Source organism: Engraulis encrasicolus, chromosome 8 (assembly GCF_034702125.1).
Source record: "Engraulis encrasicolus isolate BLACKSEA-1 chromosome 8, IST_EnEncr_1.0, whole genome shotgun sequence".
NCBI lineage: Eukaryota > Metazoa > Chordata > Actinopteri > Clupeiformes > Engraulidae > Engraulis > Engraulis encrasicolus.
The window spans coordinates 40,784,594-40,797,093 of record NC_085864.1 but is presented as its reverse complement, the minus strand read 5'-3'; the positions used below and the strand labels follow the sequence as shown (position 1 = coordinate 40,797,093).

Here is a 12,500-nt window from a genome sequence, read left to right as displayed (position 1 = left end):
TTTAGAATATCAGTCTCCCTGTATTAGAAATTCAGGCGTCCCAACGACCAAAAACCAGAGAAACTTTAGTACTTTAGTATAATATTTAGTATTTAGCAGTTCTATGTAAGTAGGCGTGTATTTATAGCAGAGCATTACGGATTTGGATCATAGTGCCACGCAAATAAACAAACAAAATGGAAGCCTACAATATACACATAACATTTTCATAACTGGGGGTTCTTCAATCATGAACTAATAACTGTGCTCTCGTAGCGTTTATGAAATGCTCCTGAAATGTGGAGTGTTTGAGTGCAATAACAGTGCGCCATTGATTTTGAATGACACTCCCCGGTAAGCAGCTGAAAATATGTCGTACTTTTTTTCGTACCGCTGTGTATTTTTAGCAAACCCATTTCCAGGCAAATTAGGTAGAATGAGCTTGAACTAGGAGGAAGGCAACCGGTGGCGCTTACTAACAGCTTTTGAGACTGCCTATTTCTTTACAAGGGGCCAAATGCACAGAGAGTGAACTCCTGAGGGAATCTAAAAATAACACATAATTATAGACATACAGAATATTCAAAACCGACTTTTTTTTCATCTCTTTTTCAAAATGATCATAACCTTTCTGAGGAGAAAAAGAGAGACCGCAAATCCAGGGCTCCCCGTTTATAGATTCATTTAGATCCACTCCTGGGTCTAAACATCTAATTTGACTTGACAATTGCGACATTTCGCACGGCGTGATTGGAGTGAGTGGGCTTTTCCCTGAGAGAGCAGCTTCGGCTGAGAACATCACGTCTGGACCTTCATTTCCTGCACTTTGCTGAAGAAAAAAAATCTTGTGAAAAAGATTCTTAGGCATTTCCATTTGAAACTTTTCAAACATCAAAACTTTTAATGTATGTATATCATTTTCACGTTGGTGGCCTTCGTGTAACGTCCGCCTGCAGATATAGCAGCAGACAGAATTGGTTTGGGGTTTCTCTCTCTCTCTCTCTCCCTCTCTCTCTCCTCTTCTCTCTCTCACTCTCTTTCTGTCTCAGCTGCACCTGTGTCTCTCTCCTGGGCCATTACACGTTCATTGCATTACACTTTCCTTGAACGGCGCTTCTCTGTGTGAAAACTGATTACATCATGATACCTCTGCCATTGGGATACCAACGATGTAGCTTCCGACAGCACATACTGGGCTCAGCAATATGACCAGGGTGTACAACGAGAATTAAGAATGAGTTGCATGAAATTTTTTGGGAAAGTTTAGAGCCTTACATTGTTTGGGAAGCCAGCAGAGTGGGCAGAATGTGCTTTCTATGAAACCAGACCCATATAAACACATTCATAAGAAGTTAGGATGCAGTATATGCATAATGCATACATGCATAAATTGCTGGCCTATTATAAAGCCTTTCAAGTGCAGTTGTATTAAAAACGTCAATTCTTTAAATCATTTCAAATCTTTATGCATGCATGCAAAATAACCCTTCAGTGGTGTGTTTATGATGGCTTTGGAGGACTATGTGTACATTAGGTTCATGGAAAGTGTTATCATTGAAACCTCCTCTGCTAAACGCTATCTGCCAACCACCCACTGTGTGACTAGTTCTGGTGTCTCTGCTCCTCATCTCATATGTATAGCGCCACCCATGTGTGTGAAGGTGACGACTGCCAAGCCACAGTGAGTGAGTCATCAGATACTCTCGCTGAGTCAGGAATACATTTCAAGCCATCTGGGGACAATCAGAGGTGACATGGCCCCCATGTGGGTTGGGTAAAACATGTTGCAATTGCTGTAAATTCATCCCAAAATAATTGAGGAGAGAGGTGAAAAAATATTGCAGATTGCTCTTTTATTGCAGACTGGTTTGCAGACTGGAAGTGGGAAAACAGTGAGTGAAAATAGGATTGACAGTTGTTCAACTTTGGTAGGCAAACAAAAATCAAATCCACTGCAGACGAGTTTATGTGGCATAGTTTAAGTACCAACAGTAAAATAAAATAGAAATCTGCTTATGTTGTATTTGGACAAGCATGCAAAAATATATTTTAAAACCAACCAGTCCCTGACAAACATTTCTGATTTGATATTTTTTCCTGCCTTCCTTAAAAGTAAATATAAGTAAAAGTAAACATTTGTCTAAGAAAGCATATCTACGAATGAAAATATAATCCATCTAACTCCACTCGGTTTAATAAATTAGTAAGCATTTTGTTGCTTCTTAATAGCAATTTCATCATTGCCATCATCAGTCAGGCAAATATATTGCCTCTGTGTCCTCTGGATGGCTCCGTGTATATCTCTTTATGTTTGGTGATGCAGTTTGATTTCCTCAACCGGCTGAGACGCACAGTCTGTTGCTATGCTTGTTTTTACACACACACACGCACGCACGCACAGAAACACACACACACACACTGTGATGGAGTGACCATCACTAGGGTTGTGGGTGTGTTCTGACTAACATGCCAATGAGCTTGGCTCTTTGGTGTAGCGGTCAGAGCCCCAGTTTACTACCCCAGATGGTCTGGGTTTGAGTCCCAGCTGGGCAACTCTACTCCCCTTTGCTACACACACACACACACACGCACACACGCACACACACACACACACACACAACCTAGTCTGGCTGACATACTGTATATATATGCCCTGTCACACACTGCTAACCCCCCAGCTTGATTCGTCCACACTGGTGGCGGCCAGGGAGGAGGCTGCAGATGAGGCTGTGGAAGGATTCCAATATGTGGACTCCCGTCCTTCCTTGATCACTTGCCTGCTTGTGACGTCACTGATGACAGAAAATGAATTCAATATCTTGCAAAAGCACAATTCCAATGTCATTTTCTCATTTGCAATTGGGATGGTGAATGTAAAACAGTCCCCCCAAAAGTTGTTGTGGCTATAGGCTGACAACTGGGAAAGTTTATTGTTTTCTCCACGGAGGCGGGGTCAGGAGGCCGGGACGAGGCCACAAGCACAAGTGGAGGATGGGAGTCTGCATATTGGAATGCACACTGTGTCTGTGTCTATGTCTGTTTGAGGTGGGAGACTGCTGAGTCTCCATGTCACCCCCACTCCGTATGACTGAACAGCTAAGAGCATTGCAATGGGCATAATACGATGTGACAGTTCTCTTTGCTCCAGTTCTTTTTGATTTAGCTCAGTGATAAAGACACCCCGAAATCCTTGCATGGCCTGGCTTTTTGGTTTGTAACTAAAAGTCGCCCTGTACAAAAGCACAGAGTAAAACAGTGATGTGACTCTTGATGATTTTGTCTCCACAGGCTGTTTAAAATGGCTTTGCAGCCAATAGCTCAGAGCCTCACAATTTACTCAAGCGGTGAAGGTTATTAAACTTCTAAAACTACTAATCTATTAGGCTATGTAACGAAATTACTTCTACATTCAATAGAGGGTCATGTGGAATTATATTGTACATGTGCAAGATTATGGACACACCTGTAATATGTTCGGTGGTAACTGCACACACCAACAGTACATTTTATTTTGTTTTAAGTGCATTTTGGAATGTCCTTTTCTCAGATACAACACTTTTGTTGCGAAAGAAGTTTCTTTCTAAGATATATGAGTACAATTCTAAAGGTGTTTATAATGTGCGGAGTGTAAGCCTGAGTGAAGGGAAAGTCTTGTCGTTGGTTAATATCAAACAAGCGCCACATTTTGGGAGACTTTTTATGCAGCACATTTATTTGTCACGACAAAGATACCTCTCTATCGAACTACTGTACATTTAATGAGCCTGTATTAGTGACCAGGGCCACGTTTGAATGCTTAGCTTAGCAACTTGGAGTCACCATCAGCCTGCCATATATTATGCATGCCATTGACCTGCTACCTGATTAATGACCCATGGTGAACAGCACAGCCCAAAGGACAACCCGCACACATAGAGACATTAGTCACAATCTCTATATAATGATGATAAAAGCTGAGTTTGAGGAGGGCTAAAGCGCTAGCTGCGGAATGTAGAACTTTACTCAACAGAGTGTTCTGTAGTTCATTAGTGCTAGACTAGCTAGCAGTCAGACTTAGCTACTGTACTGGGATATGATAATTAGCATGTAGCTCTTTGCTCAAGTCTTTTTCATGAGGAAATTATGTTAATAGACCCGATATATGGTGATAGACATCTCTGTGTTCAATTCTTAATTAAAACGAGCATAAAGGAAGTGTTTGAGCTAATCTCTCTTTGGACATCTTTGATTTAGAGGGCTGAGCAGTTAGTCAGTTCAAATGATTTGTTCTTTGCAAGAACAAGAAAATGTCCTGTTGTCTTTGCCCCGGGCATTAAATTACCAGAACCAGACAGGGGAAAAAATCTTTGAGATGGAGTTTTTGGTGTTTGAGTTTTCACAGCGGGCCAAGTCACCGGAAAAGATTGAAGCTCAGAAGAACTAGAATCAGATTTGCAGTTGCTCTCTCTGTCTCTCTCTCTCTCTCTCTCTCTCTCTCTCTCTCTCTCTCTCTCTCTCTCTCTCTCTCTCTCTCTCTCTCTGTGTGTGTGTGTGTGTGTGTGTGTGTGTGTGTGTGTGTGTGTGTGTGTGTGTGTGTGTGTGTGTGTGTGTGTGTGTGTGTGTGTGTGTGTGTGTGTGAGTGACTGGGGTTTTGTGCTTGTGTGCAAAAATTAGACAAAGATAAATTCACAACCTGTGGAGTCTATATTATTCAGAAATCAATAAACAACAACATCTTGGGCTCGGGTCCAGCTCGCTTAAAGACACCATCAGCCTGGTACATTTGTCTGTTCCCTCTTGCATCCGTTTACTTCCGTCACTGTCCTTTACCCTGATTCACCGTGTACCTAATTGTCTGCTGTTATACAGCAAAGTTAAACTCAAATCTAGCAGAGGAAGCAATGAAACCCTAACTCTTCTCCAAAAAGTCCATGATTTGTCTGCTTCTTCAATTCATAGTAACAGAAGCTAAAAATGGAAGCACCTACGGTAGGTTGTCACTCAACATCCAAACAATGCTCAAAATTAAGGAACAAGGGGCCGGACAAGAAATACAGTGAAGAGCTATCACATATAGGCCTGTCTTGGGTCCACACTGGCAGTAACTGACAAGCTAGTATTACAGTACGGCAAAAGGTTCACCACAAAAGACAATTGGCTGTGCAATTCTGTCAGTCGTCAGGCTGGCATATATTATCAATACTGTAGAATAAATCCGTCAGCCTCACCATTTTATTTGAATATTAGTCACGACATGAAACACATCACAGATAGAACCTCTGAGAAATCACTGTGCTAAACAGTTTTTTGGCCAGTGTAAAAAAAACGAACAAACAAATATTTAGTGAATACAAGCCAGTGTGAGTGGCACTCACCTCCAGCCGGTCTGTTCTCATGAGCTTCTGGGCGGCGGCAGCGGCGGCGGCAGCTGGCACGGGGACGTTGGGATTGCTAGTCACCAGGACGGGCGCGCTGGGCAGGATCTCCGTGGGCACCAGGCCAGGGGACACGGGGCCCAGGTACGGGTTAAATGCAGCGGCGGCAGCGGCCGTGGCATTGGTGGCCAGGCTGGGTGTCACAGAGAACATGGGCTGCCATAGGAATAGAGACATGGCAGACAGAGAGACAGAGAGAGAGAGAGAAAGACAGAGACAGACAGAGAGGGATAGAGCGGAAGAGAGAGGGTGAAAGATGGACAAGAGGACTGTTACAGTACTGTGGTGATGGCACACAATTTCCGCAAAATGTCATCATAGGTTATTAGAGAGAGCACGCTTTATGCAATCATTATTATTTTTTTCTGGCTAATTTTTCCATTTAAAAGTTCTTCATTGGAATGGCTAACAGCGCCCCGGTATTGACGAAGCAGTCATTCAATACAGAGAACAAAAAATCAATCTGGAGAAAATTGGACAAAGTGGTTGGAATATTACCATCGAAAATCAAACAATTTATTTTTTTCAGGAGGACGTTTTTTCTGCCCTGTTCTTTCAGAAAGCATAAGCCATGGTGTGTGGTCCCTATGAACAACCCTGCCAACAGAACACTTCAGTGTAATAAACTCACTTTACCCCAAAAAAAGAACTTGGGTCTGGGGAGTTTGGTTTTCATTCATCGGATTTTCCCGCTTGACAGAGACAAGCATTGGACTCGAACCACAATTTAAAATGGAAGACTTTTTCTCATGACCACAAACGTATAACCGCCTCTCTATTAAAAACCCACATAAAGCCTTCTGGCCCATATACTGGGAAGCAGGTTGAAGAGGTGAGCTGTGAGACGTGTGTGCTCTGTCACAATGTGCCGGATATAATGACGTTGAAATGATCTCTCCATTTCGTTTCATTGCATCGCCTCTACTGATGTGTTCCAGTCAGGGACCTTTTTGCATTTAACCCTATCGCGCCGGATGCATCATATATGTCTCATCAAATTCAAAGCCCTCTCCACGCTGACACACAAAAAAATCGATCTGAAAAACATCCTGCGTGTCATTTCCAAACGTCCTGCAGTACACGGAAACCGCCACAAGAGAGCAGCGGTCGACAATAAGTTGACCACAGCTCGGCGAAAAACAGGAAAATGGGGTAGAAGCGGTTTCCCTGACCGACGCTGAGATTTCGTCAAATTGCATAAGGTTTGTGTACAAATTTCCGAAATATAACTCTACATCCTTTAATGTGAACACTTGCTTTGTGCAATTAAGCAAGGAAGAGTTTATATTTTTACACCGTGTTGCAGAGAGATCGTGCTAAAACTGATGAGACATATAAGCACCATCCGGCGGTGGCAGGAAGTCAGCCATCAATGCATTTGCTCCATAGGGAAACTTACAAAGCATACCACGACGATCGTTTAACAAAACACACAAGTTGTTTTACTTCAAGACAAAGATATTGCCTTAAGAAACAGGTTTTACTTGCAATTTTGAAAATGCAATGCAAAATGTTGAAATTATGATCTCGTAAAAAATGCATTGAAGTGAATGGAGAAATGGTCCAATTGTAGTAATGGACCCATATATTCAAATTACACATCAAAAATGAATAATGATCTATATTACACTCATAAATAGGTTGTTGAGCATTCGATCAGCTATGTTTTTACATAGATTTTAAAAAATTACCCAACCAGGCTGTGGGAAATGTAAAATATGGTCCTGCTAAAACAAGGATAGGCTTTAAAAAATGTCAGGATCTCACTAAATAGTTAAAGATAATCCTCAAATTAAATTGTCTGACAACTTTTTTAAATTAAAAAAAAGTTGTAAATGCATTAAAAGTCATTTTTCAATGGTCATGAAATTTGAATTTTCATTCATTAAAAGCCTGATGCATCATATATGATGCATTAAATATCTCAGCGACCTTAACAAAATTTTGAATTTTTTTTTTACATTTCTTATAAGGGACCAATATTGAAGCAAATTCCAAAAAATTAGAATTTTCTCTCATTGCTTTCATGGTTCAGGTTTCACAGGGTTAAGAAAAAAAAGGATCATAAATGTCTCCACTGGAGAGGAACTGCTCTGTTTTACAACCAATTTCTGGACAGCAGGGCCCTCCTGACGTCTTCTCTTCACCACTCCAGAAAAACCTCACATCCCGCTGCCAACCAGCAGAGCTTTGATCTGCAGGTGCTGGAGCCATGTCGACATGCTTGTACGCTCCAATGGCGATCACGTCTTTTTAGACGCTTGGTTGGTTGGTTCCGCCCACTCACGCTCCCTGTACGTCTGTGCTGCATTCGGAGTGAGTCCAGTACCTGTCTATCTGAATTACAGTAAACTGAGGGTTTTTGTCCTGTAGCTTATGTCTCTATCATGGTCTTCTGACAGGGGAGGAAGATCTCGGTGGTCAGCCACTGCATCAAAGTGCTTCCCCCTTTAGTAGCGTAGGCTGTGGTGGCTATTATATTGGCTTACCGTGAGAGGGACAAGGTTGGGATATGTGCGACTGCAGAGATATTGAGGCAGGGGAGAGAGTGGAATAGAGAAGCACAGAGAAAGAAGCAAAGACAACAGGGAAGGAGAGATGTGGAGAGGAAAAAAATTAGAGGGGGGGAAGGGAGAAAGAGACTGACAGAGGAGTAGAGAGAAAGAAAGACAGATAGAAGGAAAGATAGAGGGTGAAAAAGCTAAGAGAGAGAGAGGGGGGGGAGAGAAAGAGGAAGACAGAGAGAAGGATGGAAATGGAGATAGAGAAAGGGGCTAATGGAGGGAGGGAGGACTTGTTGTCCCGCAAAAGAGGGGGCTCAGAATTGGGTTCTCATTAAATTGTATGTATTGGGTAGGGGGCCCAATTCAGATTACTATGTCCTAGGCCCAGCCAATGTTGTCAGCGGCCCAGGCGTTGAGAATGCTGCAAAGGCAGAGTGAGTGCTGCTCCTGGCAGCTTCTGGCCTACGGCAATCATCCCAGCGCCGGAACCAGCGCCTCTGGGGTGCATTTCTTGAAAGCGTAGTTGTTAGCAGTTAGCAACTTGGGTAGTTGGCAATGGGAAATTGCATTGCAACCAACAAAGCAGCTACCGTAGTTAGCAACTACGCTTTCGAGAAATGCACCACTGTAATGCTGGCTGGCTCTCTGGCTGGCTGGTTGGCTCACGCCTGGGATCATAACTGACTTCACAGCTCATGGAAACTTTTAGAAACTTCCATGAATTTTAACAAGAGGAAGATGGTGGCGGTGGTGGAGTGTGTGTGTGTGTGTGTGTGTGTGTGTGTGTGTGTGTGTGTGTGTGTGTGTGTGTGTGTGTGTGTGTGTGTGTGTGTGTGTGTGTGTGTGTGTGTGTGTGTGTGTGTGTGTGTGTGTGTGTGTGTGTGTGAAATGCAAGGGGGGGGGGGTTAGTGAGGGTGAGATGAGAGTTCTAGGAAATTACCACCACAAAGCTAGATCTAGGCTAGAGCCCATACTGTTTTAGAGGAAAACGGGGGGGGAATTAACTTTTTTCATATACTACAGTCAATGCGGCTCACCTAACGGAGTCCCCTCGAGTATACTTCACTTTTTTATTGGTCATGATAAATCAGCTCTACAGACACAGTCCACTGTCTGGACGTTGGTGGAAAGGTGGAATGCAGTGGGCAGCGAAATGCTTTGTCATGATGACCGTATACTGCACATGAGAACTTGTAAACCCTGGGGCTCACACACAGACTTGGTCCTACGCCGGTTCTCATAACACACAGCTAAAATACTAAGAAGATTGCAGATGCAAAATGGTCCCAAACAATATCACCATCAATTACCATGACCATCATCAGGATCATCATGAGGATCAACACCAACAGCAATTAACATCAATATCATTATTACCATCCATAACTGTAACATAATTATGAAACCGTAACCCTGGACTTATAGAATCCAATGAGGTGTAAAGCAGAGTTTAGACATTACAGTAAATAGGATGCCGAGGGTGATTGGAAATGAGGAAGAGGTGGAGACAAATATGGTTCCCCATGGGCACTTACGAAATCATTGTAAAGAAGGTCCTTCAACTCCCATTCCACATCACATTCCAGAGCTAATGGTTAGGGAGTTGCATAGGGATCAGAGGGTTACAATATTGTGTCCCAACCTTACCATTACCAGAGATTCTTTAAGTGAGATATGCCATTGTAATAGGTTGCTATGGGCACCTAACATGACCAGGTTCCGGTCTGCCTAAAGGGGCATGTCATAATACTCCTAGCATTGAATAGAACAGTCCTTAGGTCTGCCTAGGTCTGCCTAAAGGGGGATCCCCCCCTCCCCCTTGCAATAGTAGAACCCGGAAACACTGGGCCAATGGAACCTCTCTCTCTCTACTCTCTCTGCCATTACAGTAGCAAGAACTTGTGTGAGCAAGAACTACACCATAAGGCAGCGGTACCCAAACTGTTCCCCCTGCGCACCCCCTTTTACATTTCAATGTGGTTTGCGCACCCTCTAAGCAAATATTGCACAGGATTTTGGGCAATCCTCATTTCCAATAGACCTGACGCTTTTTTCTGCCATCATTAAAATGGCACTTGTTGTATGACAAGTCTAGGAGTTATAAATAACACTTCAGATGGCTTCTTCCAGCATACAATTCACCAAACAATTAAAAACTGAGTAATGTTCATTAATTATGTAAAAAAAACCCACACATCTCAGCCATTGCTCTATTCAGCTCGCACACCCCCCCTTGTGGCAGGCCGCACACCCCCAGGGGTGCACGCACCCCAGTTTGGGAAACCCTGCCTTTTGGTAATTCATAGCTGAAGTGGCATTGAACAAGGTACGCTCCACGTAATGTAACCAATACCATGTACCTGAATAATTCTATGTCGCTGTGGATAAAAGTTTCAGCTAAGTGCAATGTAAAGAACAGTAGACGTACTGTACTATAATCAGAGCTCATTAGTCCAACGGCGACAACAGACCTCCATGACACCAGCTCTGAGATTGTGATCTAATCTCACACCTCAGAGCTAGGCGCTTTAACAAAAGGTACTAATTACTCTATGCGTGAAAGCAGGGTGCTGACAGCTCTGTCCAGGCCCGGGGACAAAGTCATTTGAAAGCCCCCACCCCCACTGAACACATTTATATATATATGTATTATAGGGGCATTTAATATATATATATTTTGTGCATTTATTTATTTGACATGACAGTCAAAGATGGTGACAGGAAGCGAATGGGACAGAGAGACAGAGGAGGATCGGGAAATGACCCCGGCCGGACTCGAACCTGGGTCCCCGTGGGTGGGCATGCAAGCCCAAATGTGGGGGGCTTAGCTCGCTACACCACAGCACATCACCCACCACCCCCCCCCACCCCCAACATTCAACACATTTAATGATTTCACTTAAGGAGAACACAATTCTGGGCCCTCCCTCACTCTGGAGCCCGGGGCACCTGACCACTTTGTCCTTTCCCCGCCGGTTTCCCAGAATGAAAGTGAAGCCTCACACCAAATGTAAGCAACACCGGGGCTAATGAGGGCTGGGGAAAGATCGAGCGAGAGGGCGAGTTAATTCAACAGATTTCTTTGTAAGGCTTGTCTCATCCCTTTCTTTCTCAATGTCTCTGTACCTGCGCTGGTCTTTATCCCCACTAATGTGCCTTTCAGCCTTTCTTCCCCATCTGTCTGACAAAGAGAAGGCACGCTCCTCTACACCATGGGCGCAGATAGCTTTCAAAAACTGGGGGGGACATTTTCACAACAAACCGTCCGTCGGGGGGGGGGGGGATGTATTAGGCTATTATAATACCCTGATTATAATACACTGAATATCATTTTTTTATTGTTAGTCGCCTATTATTCTTCCGCTAAATATTTGTATTTGCTTAGTAGCCTAGGTCTACTACATTAAAAAAAATAAATCTTGATTAAAAAATTAAAACATCACAAATGTTTAAACCGCTCCAGCTTCTACTCAGAATGTGCACGAGTCTCCCACCAAGACCCCGCCCCAGTGCGCGCTTCTAAACACCTCTCCCATCCCATCAGCAAGTGCTACTTTCCCAACCAATTCAAACTTTAAACAGGAGAACTGTCAACAAATTTCACGTTGTATTAAAGTAGGCCTACAGCAGGCTATGCAACAGTGTGTGATTTATGGCTGTAGAAATTTTAAGACGACCAGTCTCGCAGTGGTTTTGCATGCAAACATAACTTGAGAGCAGGCGCGGTTTCGGGGCGTGTGATTGATATATTGGTATGCTAAGCAAGAAACTGGGAAACCAAGTCGAACTAGGCTATATGGTCTCCTCCAGATTAGACATTTTTTGATAAAAGCGACTTAAATGGTGAGTCTTGAGCTCTTCAGACAACCTCTCTGCCACTAGGCTACTCGTCATTTTTCTACCACGCTGCGTGTCATATTGTATCCTTGGTTCACTCCACCACTTAATGCAATCCACACGTTTGCGTTGTAATACCGCCGTTTAACAACAATCCACAGTAAATGCATCCAACAGAATGACACCACCGCAATCATCATTCCAAAAATCCGTAAAAAAGACATTAAGTCCGATGTTCACAGCATAGGCCTAGGCTACAAAACAAGACACGACAGCTACTTGCGTTGGCTTTGATTGACAGCTGGCATGGCATGGCCCTACAAAGCTGTCTTTTCACTCGAAAACAGGTCCACGACAGAGACAAAAAAAACCCTTCTGAACAATTAACATCAAGTTAGTTAACTTCAGCAACTACAAACAGTGTCACAGCGGATATGAACCCATATGACCTTACCTTAAAACGTTGTCTTGAAAGCAGCTAAATCCCAACTTTTAATCCATGCGTTCCACCACCATCGTTCACGTTCCACCGTTTTTGTAATCCACATCACAGTTAGCAAGAAATGGACTGTCTTCGACATTAACTTTAATAATAAAAACAACTGGTCTGAGCCACAATTATAATGTAAATATGACGCCTGCTCTACTCCACTTCCTGAATCTAGCCCTGTCAAAAGCCAATCACCGTGAGAAGCAAAAAGCTTATGGCGCTTCAAATCTGGGACTTCAGTGGCTGTTAGCCAATGAAAAAAATAGATTTACTGCC

General features: G+C 43.3%; 1 protein-coding gene across 20 annotated transcripts in view; it reads right to left on the bottom strand.

The window, feature by feature from the left end:
• The window catches only part of LOC134454608 (muscleblind-like protein 1), a 245,836-nt gene that overhangs the window by 22,998 nt on the left and 210,338 nt on the right, over positions 1-12,500 (bottom strand). For all 20 annotated transcript variants that reach the window (XM_063205684.1, XM_063205690.1, XM_063205695.1 and 17 more), the window contains one exon: positions 5,334-5,549. In XM_063205684.1, the coding sequence (XP_063061754.1) occupies positions 5,334-5,549 (216 nt within the window). The remainder of the gene's footprint in view (positions 1-5,333; positions 5,550-12,500) is intronic.